The sequence below is a fragment of the Chiloscyllium punctatum genome, chromosome 22 (assembly GCF_047496795.1).
Source record: "Chiloscyllium punctatum isolate Juve2018m chromosome 22, sChiPun1.3, whole genome shotgun sequence".
Taxonomy (NCBI): domain Eukaryota; kingdom Metazoa; phylum Chordata; class Chondrichthyes; order Orectolobiformes; family Hemiscylliidae; genus Chiloscyllium; species Chiloscyllium punctatum.
The window spans coordinates 61,693,951-61,707,278 of record NC_092760.1 but is presented as its reverse complement, the minus strand read 5'-3'; the positions used below and the strand labels follow the sequence as shown (position 1 = coordinate 61,707,278).

Below are 13,328 nucleotides of genomic sequence, written 5' to 3'. Positions count from 1 at the left end.
TCAGGCAGCATCTCACGAGCAGGAAAATTGATGTTTCTGGCAAAAGCCCTTCTCTCCGGGGTGGAGAGATAAATGGGAGTGGTGAGGCTGGGGAGAAGGTAGCAAAGAGTACAATAGGTGAATGAGGGTGGGGATGAAGGTGATAGGTCAGAGAGGAGGGTGGAGCGGATAGGTGGGAAGGAAGATTAGCAGGTAGGACAGGTCATGGGGATGGTGCTGAGCTGGCAGGTTGGAACTAAGGTGGGGGGAAGGGGAAATGAAGAAATTGGTGAAGTCCACACTGACGCCCTGGGGTTGAAGTGTGCCAAGGCTGAAGATGAGATGTTCTTCCTCCTGACGTTGGGTGGTGAGGGAGTGGCGGTAGAGGAGGCCCAGGACCTGCATGCCCTCAGCAGATTGGGAGGGGGGAGGTGAAATGTTGGGCCACAGGTCAGTGGGGTTGATTGATGCAGGTGTCCTGGAGATGTTTTGCGCACCCCCCAACAACCTACCCTCCCCTGATACCTTTCCCTGCCACTGCAAGAATTGCAAAACCTGCACCCACACCTCCTCCTCCTCCCCCCTCCCACCCCACGTCCATCCAAGGCCTCAAAGGAGTCTTCTACATCCAAAGTTTCACCTGTACATCCACAAATGTCATTTATTGTATCCGTTGCTCCCAATGCGGTCTGGGGAAACTGGACGCTGTCTCGCAGAGCATTTTAAAGGAAAATCTCCAGGACACCTGCACCAAATCAACCCCACTGCCCCGTGGCCCAACATTTCAACTCTCCCTCCCACTCAAGGACATGCAGATCCTGGGCCTCCTTCACCGTCACAGCCTCACCACCCGACGCCTGGAGGCACAGCACCTCATCTTCTGCCTCAGAACACTTCAACCGCAGGGCATCAATGTGGACTTCACCAGTTTCCTCATTCACCCTCTCCCCACCTCACCCCAGTTCCAACCTTCCAGCTCAGCACCATCCTCATGACCTGTTTTACCTGCCAATCTTCCTTCCCACCTATCCACTCCACCCTCCTCTTACCCTCCACCTTCATCCCCACCTCCATCCACCTATTGTACACTTGGCTACCTTCTCCCCAACCCCACACCCCCCTCCCATTTATCTCTCCACCCTGGAGGCTCCCTGTCTTCAACCCTGAAGGGTTTTTGCCTGAAACGTCGATTTTCCTGCTCCTTGGATGCTGCATGGGATGAAAGTGCCATAGGATCATGCCTGATCAAGAAAGCACAAAATGTTGCTAACAAACTGCAGATAAACAGCATAACTTTTGCACAAGTCAAAATAAAGATCTGTCAAATTATAAAGGAATATTTGACTTCTTGCAAAGCAAAATGCAACACTGATGTATTGATAAAACTTGGAACCATTCTCAATATAAAGGTACTCACTTGCATTTCTTGTAGATTCCTTTTGTCTGTAAATTAACATATATGCGTTGGTGGAGCTGGCAAGGGGAAAAATATCAGTTGTTAACAACATAAATTCAAAATCTCAGTTTTACCCTTACCTATGAATTTGCCATTTTGGTCACCATTCACATTTCCAGTTCCAAATTAATATATGCACCCCAAGACATTTATGATGTCAAACAATCTAGACATGTACACTGTCATGGCAGAATTAACTTTCAATCACAGCATAAAAATGATAAATTAAAACAAAATGAAAAAGATATGCAGATGCTGCAAAATGGAAACAAACAAATTACTGGAGAAACTCAAAATCTGGCAGCATCTGTTGGAAGAAAGCAAAGTTAACATTGAGTCCAGTGACTCATCAGAACAGATAACTTAAAACAATAGGTTCACAGAAATAGAGTTATGCAGTGCTGAATGACTTGCACCGTAATGTGCCTTTTTAATGGATCACCATATATACGGAACTCTGCTCTGTTTATATTAGCTGTAATTAACTGTTTAGACCTCAGATCTAATAGGGTGCAAAATTATGCAATGTTTTGTTCTAATGTCAGGAGGAACATTTTCAGACATTAGATTTTACTCGAAGATGCAAGACAGTCAATTGAATGAAAGCAAAAATGAATCTTTTTAAAACAGAATCCTTATTCAAAACAACAGCAGAAGTGGAATTCATAATTACTTTATAAAACAACTTAAAAAACACACAACACCAGGTTATAGTTTGAACAGGTTTATTTGGAAGCACTAGCTTTCAGAGCGCTGCTCCTTCATCAGGTGGTTGTGGAGTATAAGATCATAAGACACAGAATTTACAGCTATAGGCTACACCCCAGTCTAACCGCGGCATCTCCAATTTATATACAAAAGGAGATAAGTATTTGAAAAGGAAATATTTAAAAGGATATATGGAATGCTGGATGACTAAAGAAATTGAGGGTTTGGTTAAGAAAAAGAAGGAAGCATATGTCAGGTATAGACAGGATAGATTGAGTGAATCCTTAGAAGAGTATAAAGAAAGTAGGAGTATACTTAAGAGGGAAATTAGGAGGGCAAAACGGGGACAGGAGATAGGTTTGGCAAATAGAATTAAGGAGAATCCAAAGGGATTTTACAAATATTTTAAGGACAAAAGGGTAACTAGGGAGAGAATAGGGCCCCTCAAAGATCAGCAAGGCAGCCTTTGTGTAGAGCCACAGAAAATGGGGGAGATACTAAATGAATATTTTGCATCAGTATTTACTGTGGAAAAAGATAGGCAAGATATAGACTGGAGGGAAATAGATGGTGACATCTTGCAAAATGCCCAGATTAGAGGGGAGGAAGTTCTGGATGTCTTGAAACTTTAAAGGTGGATAAATCCCCAGGACCTGATCAGGTGTACCCAATAACTCTGTGGGAAGCTAGAGAAGTGATTGCTGGGCCTCTTGCTGAGATACTCGTACCATCAATAGTCACAGGTGAGGTGCCGGAAGACTGGAGGTTGGCTAACGTGGTGCCACTGTTTAAGAAGGGCGGTAAGGACAAGCCAGGGAACTAGAGACCAGTGAGCCTGACCTCGGTGGTGGGCAAGTTGTTGGAGGGAATCCTGAGGGACAGGATGCACATGTATTTGGATAGGCAAGGACTGATTAGGGATAGTCAACAAGGCTTTGTGCGTGGGAAATCATGTCTCACAAACTTGATTGGGTTTTTTGATGAAGTAACAAAGAAGATTGATGAGGGCAGCGCAGTAGATGAGATCTATATAGACTTCAGTAAGGTGTTTGACAAGATGCCCCATGGGAGACTGATTAGCAAGGTTAGATCTCATGGAATACAGGGAGAACTAGCCATTTGGATACAGAACTGGCTCAAAGGTAGAAGACAGAGCGTAGTGGTGGAGGGTTGTTCTTCAGACCGGAGGCCTGTGACCAGTGGAGTGCCACAAGGATCGGTGCTGGGCTCTCTACTTTTTGTCATTTACATAAATGATTTGGATGCGAGCATAAGAGGTACAGTTAGCAAGTTTGCAGATGACACAAAAATTGGAGGTGTAGTGCACAGCAAAGAGGGTTACCTCAGATTACAACAGGATCTTGACCAGATGGGCCAATGGGCTGAGAAGTGGAGTTTAATTCAGATAAATGTGAGGTGCTGCATTTTGGGAAAGCAAATCTTAGCAGAACTAATACACTTAATGGTAAGGTCCTAGGGAGTGTTGCTGAACAAAGAGACCTTGGAGTGCAGGTTCATAGCTCCGTGAAAGTGGAGTCGCAGGTAGATAGGATAGTGAAGGCGGCGTTTGGTATGCTTTCCTTTATTGGTCAGAGTCTGAGTACAGGAGTTGGGAGGTCATGTTGCGGCTGTACAGGACAATTGGTTAGACCAGTGTTGGAATATTGCATGCAATTCTGGCCTCCTTCCTATCAGAAAGATGTTGTGAAACTTGAAAGGGTTTAGAAAAGATTTACAAGGATGTTGCCAGGGTTGGAGGATCTGAGCTACAGGGAGAGGCTCAACAGTCCTGGGCTGCTTTCCCTGGAGTGTCGGAGGCTGAGGGGTGACCTTATAGAGGTTTACAAAATTAGGAGGGGCATGGATAGGATAAATAGGCAAAGTCTTTTTCCTAGGGTTGGGGAGTCCAGAACTAGAGGGCATAGGTTTAGGGTGAGAGGGGAAAGATATAAAAGAGACCTAAGGGGCAACTGTTTCACGCAGAGGGTGGTACATGTATGGAATGAGCTGCCAGAGGATGTGGTGGAGGCTGGTACAATTTGCAACATTTAAGAGGCATTTGGATGGGTATATGAATAGGAAGGGTTTGGAGGGATATGGGCCAGGTGCTGGCAGGTGGGACTAGATTGAGTTGGTTTATCTGGTCGGCGAGGACGGGTTGGACCGAAGGGTCCGTTTCCATGCTGTACATCTCTATGACTCTAAAGGACAGGATAATACAGGTAGCTCTTCTATAATATGATGGTTGCATTCTTGTGCAACCTTGCATTATTGAAAAATCACACTTTAAAAACAGAATTTAAGATGTTGGCGATGCAATCTCACTATAGCCAACGCTTTAGAAACAGCGTCTCCAATTTGTCAATCGTGTTCGAGCGAATTTGCGTTAACAAAATGTGCATTATAGCAGAATGACAAGTGCCTTCAAGTCAAACAATTGTTTTTCAAACTAAACTTTAATCAAGTTAGACAGCCCTTGATGGGACACTACAACAAAAGCACAACAAAATGGTTAACAGAAAAAGTGAATGAAAACTTACAAAAGAAAAATAACATTATCCAAAATGATGATACATTCCAGCTCCTGCAGTGCACACCAATCTCTAAAGATCTCTATCATTCCAGTGGGCACCATATCATCCTTCTCAATGAACACTCAAATGTAGGCGTAACCGCAAAAGAGGAGTGGACAGTCCAGCATTATGACTCACCGTATGGGTCTATTAATGGCCACTTTAGCCAAGCCTAAGAACAGGTCTACAACAGAACTTTTGCCCCACCCATCCCATTCCACATGTTGCAAGATTAACACAAGTAAAGCTTACATCAGTTTATTGTGTTGTTGCCACAACAGAGAACAGGTGTTAACACTGTGACTTTATTGCCTATCAAATTCTCTTCACTTGCATTTTTCCTTTAAAAACAGCATTCACTTGGACTATTTACTTAATCCGCTTCATCTTGCAAAAAGGAAATTTGAACATCGAGGACAATAAAGTAGTTTCTCCACTCAATATTAACTGCATCGATTTATGACATTTTAGAGGCAAAAATGTATCATTTATAAAACCAAGGATCCAAGCGCTTTTGATTTTTTTTAAAAGAAGATTTAAATACCTAAATTCAAGGTTTCTCAGTTACATCACCCTTTAAAGTGGACTCTTTTCAATCTTCATTTCACAACTTCTGCACGACACTTTTGTCAATGGCCATGCTTGTGTCCATTTTACAATCCAAATCCTCCTAAATCTAAGACTCAAGTTATAATCTGATTAGGGACCATTAATATTTAAAGAGAAAATTAAACACCTCACTTTCTAACCAGATATCACTTTCTGGAAGAAAACAAATTTTGCAGGAGGAGGAATGACACCCATGGAAGCAGTAGAAGGCAAAGGTGTTTAATCCACAGCATTTTTAGACTTCCTTCACATTTGATTTTTAAAACTGGATTCAGACTGGTTATGATGGACACTTGGTCACACCCATCATTACAAAAGTGGGAAACTTAAAGGGGCCTGACAGCTATTAACATTTGATCAGAATTCCACAGCAGGCACTGATGCATCAGAACTGCGAGAAGCAACTTAATCCATAGATTGGGAAGTCAAAGGCAGCATGGCCACCAGCCCTTTGAGTATAAAAGACACTAAGCTTTCTTTAATTGTATTTATCCCACTTTCTGTAATTGAACCTTAATTATTAAAATTACAATCTTGATTCTAAAATTAAAAATATATTCCAAAATACATCAAATATGAACTAAATATGGGCAAGATACAACAGAAAGATGGAATACTGAATTTCATAAGCAGCAACATGGTAACAACCAGTTAAACTATTTTACTGATGCTGTTTGAGGCATCAATACTGGTTGGAGCACTGGGTAGAACTCCTTTGCTCTGTGAAGAGTATTGTGTGATCCATTACATAACCCAAACGATTATATGATCTTGGCTCAGTGCTGGATCTGAAATATAGCTTGTTCAATGGGACAGTGTTCACTCTGAGCTCTGTCAAGACAGCGCAGTACTCCCTCAGCACTGCCCTCTCAACAGCACAGCAATATACCCAGCGTGGACTCTGCTTCTGTGTACTTCAGGAATGCAAAAAACATCTATATTTTGTTGTAGAAGCATTGGATAGAAGCATTTCGTCTAACTGCACAGTGCCCAAGACAAAACAGACGGCTGTTTGATGAATAATATGATAGCGTGACTTAAAAGGAGACCCTGAAACAAGCCTGCAACTTAATTAGCACAAGCAAAAATATCCAGTCCAATTTAAATATACACAAGTATATTAATAGAAATGCAAGATGATCCATTTACAGATGAAGTCTGCGGTATTTCACTTTGTTCATGCTCAGTATGTTTTATAAATGGCAAGAAACTAGAAAGTGGGGAGGAAGAGAGACTTAGGGATTTAAATGCAATACAAAAATCATTAAATGGTAGAAAGATTGAAAAATAAAAGCTACTGTAACACTGCCCTTCACTTCAGAGGAATTCTGCACATTACAGAAGTTCCAGTTAGATTCCATTTGCAACATTGCGCCTGTTCTAGGCATCACACCAGAGGAAGGACAGATTGGCTTCACAGCAAGTGGAGTGAAGTAGACAGGAGATCCCTTTAGTCAGCAACTGTGCTAAAATGTTAAATTGTGGGGTCAAATCCATGTGATAAACTGTATACTCAAATACAAGTCTAAGATGGCTGAAAGATTTCATAGCGTAGATAGACAGAAACTACTCCCTCAGAACAAGAGGCAATTTATAAAAACTTCAAAATGTGAATCAGGTTGTCAGAAAGTATTTCTTCACAAAAGGATAGTATAAGTATGGAAGTCTTTTCCCAAAACAATGGTTATAGTTGGGTTGATTAAAAATTTAAAAATGGAGACTTAGCCTTTTTAAAATTAGGTGAGGGCATTAAAGGTCACAGATTCAAGGTGGAGTTAAGATATAGAGGCTGAATGACCATCTTCGGTTCCTATGGCCCTCGGGTTACAGAACAATTTTTTTGCTGGAACCCAAGTGAAATAGTCTAGTCTCGTAGAAACAGGCCAGAGTGTCAAAAATACCAAGTGAACATCATTTAGAATGCGCCTTGTGGTTACCTGGCAAAAGCGCTGGAGTAATATCCTCTGGTCACTGTCGAGCCACCATACGTTTTCCTAATATCATCTTGAGTAATCTGAAAGAAAAACAGTTTATTCTTACTTCCATTTAAAAAAAAGCTTTTAAGATAGTACCAAAATTTTAAATCATAAAAGTAACTGATCAGCACAAGCTCACAATTCAATTCAGAAATTGTTTTATCTGGAAACGTACTGTCAAGATAGACCAGGGGAAACTGAGGACTGCACATGCTGGAGATCAGAGTCGAAAAGTGTAGCGCTGGAAAAGCACAGGTCAGGCAGCATTCGAGGAGCAGGAGAGCCAACATTTCGGGCATAAGTTGTTCATCAGGAATATGGGGAAGCAGTAGAAGGAGGCTGACAGTGGAGAGAAGGTAGCTCGGAAGGTGATAGATGGATGCAGGTGAGGGTAACTGAGATAGGTCCGTGGGAGGGTGGAGCAGATAGGTGGGAAGGAAGATGGACAAGTAGGACAAGTCAAGAGGGAGGTGCAGAGTTGGAGGGTTGGATCTGGGATGAGGTGGAGGGTGGGGAGATGAGGAAACTGGTGACGTCAATGTTGGTGCCATGTGGTTGAACAGTCGCAAAGCAGAAGATAATGCGTTCTTCCTCCAGGTGGTGGGTGGCTAGGATTTGGTGGTGGAGGTGGGCTAGGACTTGCATGTCCTTAGTGCAGTGGGAGGGAGAGCAAAGTGATAGGCCACAGGGTGGTGGGGTTGTTTGGTGTGTGCCCCCCAGTGATGTTCCCTGAAATGTTCCACAAGTTGGAATCCTATCTTCCCGATGTAGAGGACACCACTTCAGGAGCATCAGACACAGGTGTTTGGTTATGCAGGAAAATCTCCGCCGATGTGAAAAGATCCTTTGACGCCTTAAGTCAGGGGCGGGCGGTTTCCAAGTGTGGACGGTGGGTGTGGACCGAATGAGGGGGGTCATGGAGGGAATAGTCTCTGAGGAACATAGACAGGGGTAGGGAGGGAAATTTATATCTGGTAGTGGGGTCTGTTTATAGGTGGTGGAAATGACGGAGGACATTGCGCTGTGTCAGAAGATTAGTGGGGTGGAAGGTGAGGACCGGGGGATTCTATCCTTGTTGTAGGTGGAGGGATGGGGTTCAAGGGGGAGGTGTGGGAAGTGGAGAGGATTCATTTGAGGGCATTATTGATCATGTGGGATGGGAAATTGGGGTGCATGAAATAGGTGGTCATCTGGGATATCCTGGAGTGAAATTGTTCCTCCTGGCAGCAGATATGGTGGAGGCAGAGGAATTGGGAGTAAGGGTTCACGTTTTTACTGGAGGGCAGGCGGAAGGTGGTGTAGCTCAGGTAGATGTGGAAGTCAGTGGGTTTGAAGTAGATGGCAGTGCTGAGCCTTTCGTTGGAGATGGAGATGTCCAGAAAGGGGAGGGAGGTGCTCAAGATGACCCAGGTGAACTTAAAGTCAGGGTGCAAGGTTTTCGTGAAGTTTATCAATTGTCCAACCTCCTCGTGGGAGCACGAGGTGGCACCAATACAGTCATCAATGTAGCAGAGGAACATGAGGGGGATGCTGCCAGTGTAATTGTAGAGGATTAACTGTTCTATGTATCCTACGAAGAGGCAGGCACAGCTGGGGCCCATGCAGGTCCCCATGACTACCCCTTTGGTCTGAAGGAAGTGGGAGGATCTGAAAGAGAAGTTGCTGAGGGTGAGGACCAGTTCCACCCATTGAATGAATGTGTCAGTGGAGGGGTACTGGTTGGGTCAACAGAAAAGGAAGATAGAGGGCTTGGAGACCTTCAACATGTCAGATGGACGTGTAGATGTCTGGTGAAGATGAGACTTTGGGGGCTGTGGAAACAAAAGTCATGGAGATAGACCAGGTATTTAATAATTCTAACATGGACAGGTTATAGTGGAAATAAAATCTCAAAGAAATTCTGCAAGTTTTAGAATACTCGTAGTCAAAGATGAGAGTTGTCCCAAGGGAAAAATACTAAACTGGGCCAAGGCCAATTACATCAAAATTAGGCAGGAGCTGAGAAATATGGATTGAATGCAGTTATTTGATATGAGGGAGGCTTTCAAAGATAGGTTGAAGATAGTTTAGGGTAGGCACATTCTGTTGAAAGCAAAGGATAGGAAAGGCAAGATTCGTGAACCGTGGATAACAGGAGAAATCGTACAACTAGAGGAAAAGGGAAACGTACATGAGGTCCAAGCAGCTAAGATCAGAACGGGCCCTGGAGGAATATTGGAAGAGTAGGACCAGTCTTAAACGAGGTATCAAGCGGGCGAAAAGGGGTCATGAAATAGCTTTAGTGAGCAGAATTAAAGAGAATTCCGATGCCTTTTATTCTTGTATAAGCAGCAAGCGGGTAACCGGAGAAAGGATTGATCCACTAAAAGATAAGGAAGGAAGGCTGTGTGTTGAATCTCAGAGAATCGGTGAGGTTGTGAATGATTACTTTGCATCCGTGTTCACGGAGAAAAGGGACATGATGAATGCTGAGTTTAGAGATAGAAGTTTGATTACTCTGGATCACGATGACATAAGTAGGGAAGATATGTTGGGTAGGCTAGAGATTATTAAGGTGGACAAATCCCTAGGACCGGATGGGATCTATCCCAGGTTGCTGAGGGAGACAAGAGAGGAAATAGCTAGGGTCCTGACCGATATCCTTGTAGCATCCTTAAACACAGGTGAAGTGTCGGAAGACTGGAGGGTTGCTTATGTTGTCCCCCTGTACAAGAAGGGTGGTAGGGTTATTCCAGGTAACTACAGACCAGTGAGCCTGACGTCAGTGGTGAGAAAGTTGGTGGAGAAGATACTGAGGGATAAAATCTATTTATATTTGAAAAAGAATGCCTATCAGTGATAGGCAACATGATTTTGTAAGGGGGCGATCGTGCCTTACCAAATTAATAGAGTTCTTTGAGGAAGTGACCAAGTTGATAGATGAAGGAACAGCTGTAAATGTCATAGTTCAGGGCCATTCTACCCTGAAGGTTGCTGCACAGGTGGATACAGTGGTCAAGAAGGCACATGGTATGCTAGCCTTCATCGTATGGGTTATTGAGTATAAGAGCTGGCAGGTCATGTTAAAATTGTACAAGACATTGGTTTGGCAGCATGTAGAATATGGTGTACAGTTCTGGTTGCCACATTACCAAAAGGATGTGGACACTTTGGAGAGGGTGCAGAGAAGGTTTACGAGGATGCTGCCTGGCATGGAAGGTGCTAGTTATGAAGAAAGGTTGAGTAGGTTAGGATTGTTTTCATTCGAAAAAAGGAGATGGAGGGGATCCTGACTGGAGGTCTACAAAATCATGAAGGGTATAGACAGGGTAGATAGAGATACGCTTTTTCCCAGGGTGAAGGATTCAATAACTAGAGGTCTCGCTTTCAAGGTCAGACGTGAAAAGTTTAAGGGGGATTCACGTGGCAAGTATTTTACATAGGAGGGTAGTAGGTGCTTGGAATGCGTTGCCAACAGAAATAGTAGACATAGGCATGGTAGATTCATTTAAGATGCATCTGGACAGATGCATGACTAGGTGGTGAGCAGACGGATACAGATGCTTAGGAATTGTGTGACAGGTTTAGACAGTGGATTTGGATTGGCTCAGGCTTGGAGGGCCGATTTGCCTGCTCCTGGACTGTAGATTGTCTTTGTTCTTTGTACGACACCAAACTGCTGAATAAAGTATTCTCAAATCCTGGGTAACAATATTGCTCATCAATTATTCATTCCTTTGTATGCTTTCTGCGAACAAAAAAAAACTCAAGACCCAAGAATAAATAGGCAATTACTTACTTACGTCTTATATTACTTGCTGACTTACTTCTGATATTGGCTAATTCCTATGCGTAAAACTGCTTTTTATATACTTATATTTGCACTTGAGAATTTTTAACTCACTACTTACTGAAGTTGCTTTTATTCTTTTATTTTACTTTTGGTTGCTGTTCTTTCTTTTCACTGACTTTTGCTTTTCTCACCGCCCCACCAGGTCTGATATTTTCCACTCTACCTGAATGGATGTCTGATCATAACTATTGTTTTTGTTAAATCTCTATTAGCTATAGCTTTCAGGCAATACAGTTAAGGGGTGGATTGTCATAACTGCACCCATACCTGCCCCAGATTCTGTCATCATGTAAAAGCAGTTTTCTCTTTTCATAAATGTAGTGGAGGGGATGACATAGCAAGGCTCATAGTGGACTAGCAATCCCCCAGAGACCAAGTTAATGCTTGTGGTTTAAATCCCAATGCAAATAGAAATTCAAATAAATCTGGAATTGAAGCTACTCTAATGGTGACTGTAAAACCATTATCAATTGCTGTAAAAACCCATCTGGTTTACTGATGTCGTTTAGGGAAGACAATCTACCACCCTTACTTGACATGGCCTATATGTGACTCCAAGGTGACAGCCATGTTGTTGACTCTTAAATACCCCCTGAAATGATCCTGCAAGTTAATCAGTTGTGTTTAACTGCTATGAATTCTGATAACATGAAACCAGTGATGGACCACCTGGCATGCTGGAAACAACAATAGCAAACTCAGATCTGTCAACCCATCAAGGCCTGCTTTACTGACATCAGGGGCTTGTATTAAAATTGAAAAACCTGTCCCAAAGACCCATCAAGCAACAGCCTAAGATAGTAATTGTTGTGGAATCAGAGCTTTACAAATAACTTCTTAGACACCATCACAACCATTGGGTTTGCCTTGTCTCACCGTATGGACAAACTCATCACAGGTGGGAGCACAATAATACAGAATTGGAAGAGAGCAGCCCTGGCAGACCTCAGCATTAATTCCTGATCCAGGAAGTCTGTGGCTGAATTCAAACAGGGGCAAGGAAATCTCTGGTTGATAACTACCTAGTGTCCATCACCCAACTCACCCTCAGCTAATGATTTAGTACTGCTCTCTGTAGAACACGAATTGAAAGAAACACTCAGGATGATAAGGGCACAAGTACAGCTAATGATCAGCAATTACTCAGCACCATGGAAAATTGTCCAAGTGTGTCCGGCCAAAAAACAGCAAGACAAATCCAACTCAGTGAATTACTGCCTTATTAGTCTACTCCCAATCAGAAAAGACATTAACGACAAAATATAAAATGAAATTTGCTCAATAACCTGCTCTTTGATCCTCAGTTTGCTTTTTGCCAATTCTCATCAGCTATTAAGTTCATTACAGTCTTAGTCCAAACATGAACAAAAAAAAAGAGCTAACTCCAGGAGGAAAGCATAAATGGCCTTGGCATTGTGACAGCATTTGACCGAAGATGGCATCAAGTAGCCTAGCAAAACTGAAGTCAATGGTAATCGTTGGAAAAACTAGCCATTGGGTTGGAATCATAGCTACCATTAATTGCTTAGTAGTACAGCACTTAAACATTGCTAAAACAAGACGTGATGTCAAATCTTGTCATCTTGCATGCATTAGGACTCAATACAAGAAATCAAACTTGGAAAGGGAACACTAATCTATAAAGGGTATAAAACAAAGAACTGCCAATGCTGGAAATCTGAAACAAGTTGTAATTGCTGAAGAAAGTCAACAGGTCTGGTAGCATCTGTGAAGAGAAGGTGGAGTTAATGTTTTGAGTCCAGTGACTCTTCTTCAGAACCTTTTTTCTAGCCATTTCTACAGCATAATAAGAGGGTACTGATTGATTGGACCTTGGCTGCATGGGCTTGAAGCAGGAACTGGATTAGTGGTGCTGGAAGAGCACAGCAGTTCAGGCAGCATCCAACGAGCAGCAAAATCGACGTTTCGGGCAAAAGCCCTTCATCAGGAATAAAGGCAGTGAGCCTGAAGCGTGGAGAGATAAGCTAGAGGAGGGTGGGGGTGGGGGTGGGGAGAGAGTAGCATAGAGTACAATGGGTGAGTGGGGGAGGAGATGAAGGTGATAGGTCAAGGAGGAGAGGGTGGAGTGGATAGGTGGAAAAGGAGATAGGCAGGTCGGACAAGTCAAGGAGACAGTGCTGAGCTGGAAGTTTGGAACTAGGGTGAGGTGGGAAAGGGGACATGAGGAAACTGTT

General features: G+C 43.0%; 1 protein-coding gene across 4 annotated transcripts in view; it reads right to left on the bottom strand.

The window, feature by feature from the left end:
* usp47 (ubiquitin specific peptidase 47) overlaps nt 1-13,328 on the bottom strand; it is a 184,091-nt gene that overhangs the window by 46,170 nt on the left and 124,593 nt on the right. For all 4 annotated transcript variants that reach the window (XM_072592475.1, XM_072592477.1, XM_072592474.1 and 1 more), the window contains 2 exons: nt 7,263-7,339; nt 1,397-1,452 (listed from right to left, as the gene is read on the bottom strand). In XM_072592475.1, coding sequence (XP_072448576.1) covers nt 1,397-1,452; nt 7,263-7,339 — 133 coding nt within the window. The remainder of the gene's footprint in view (nt 1-1,396; nt 1,453-7,262; nt 7,340-13,328) is intronic.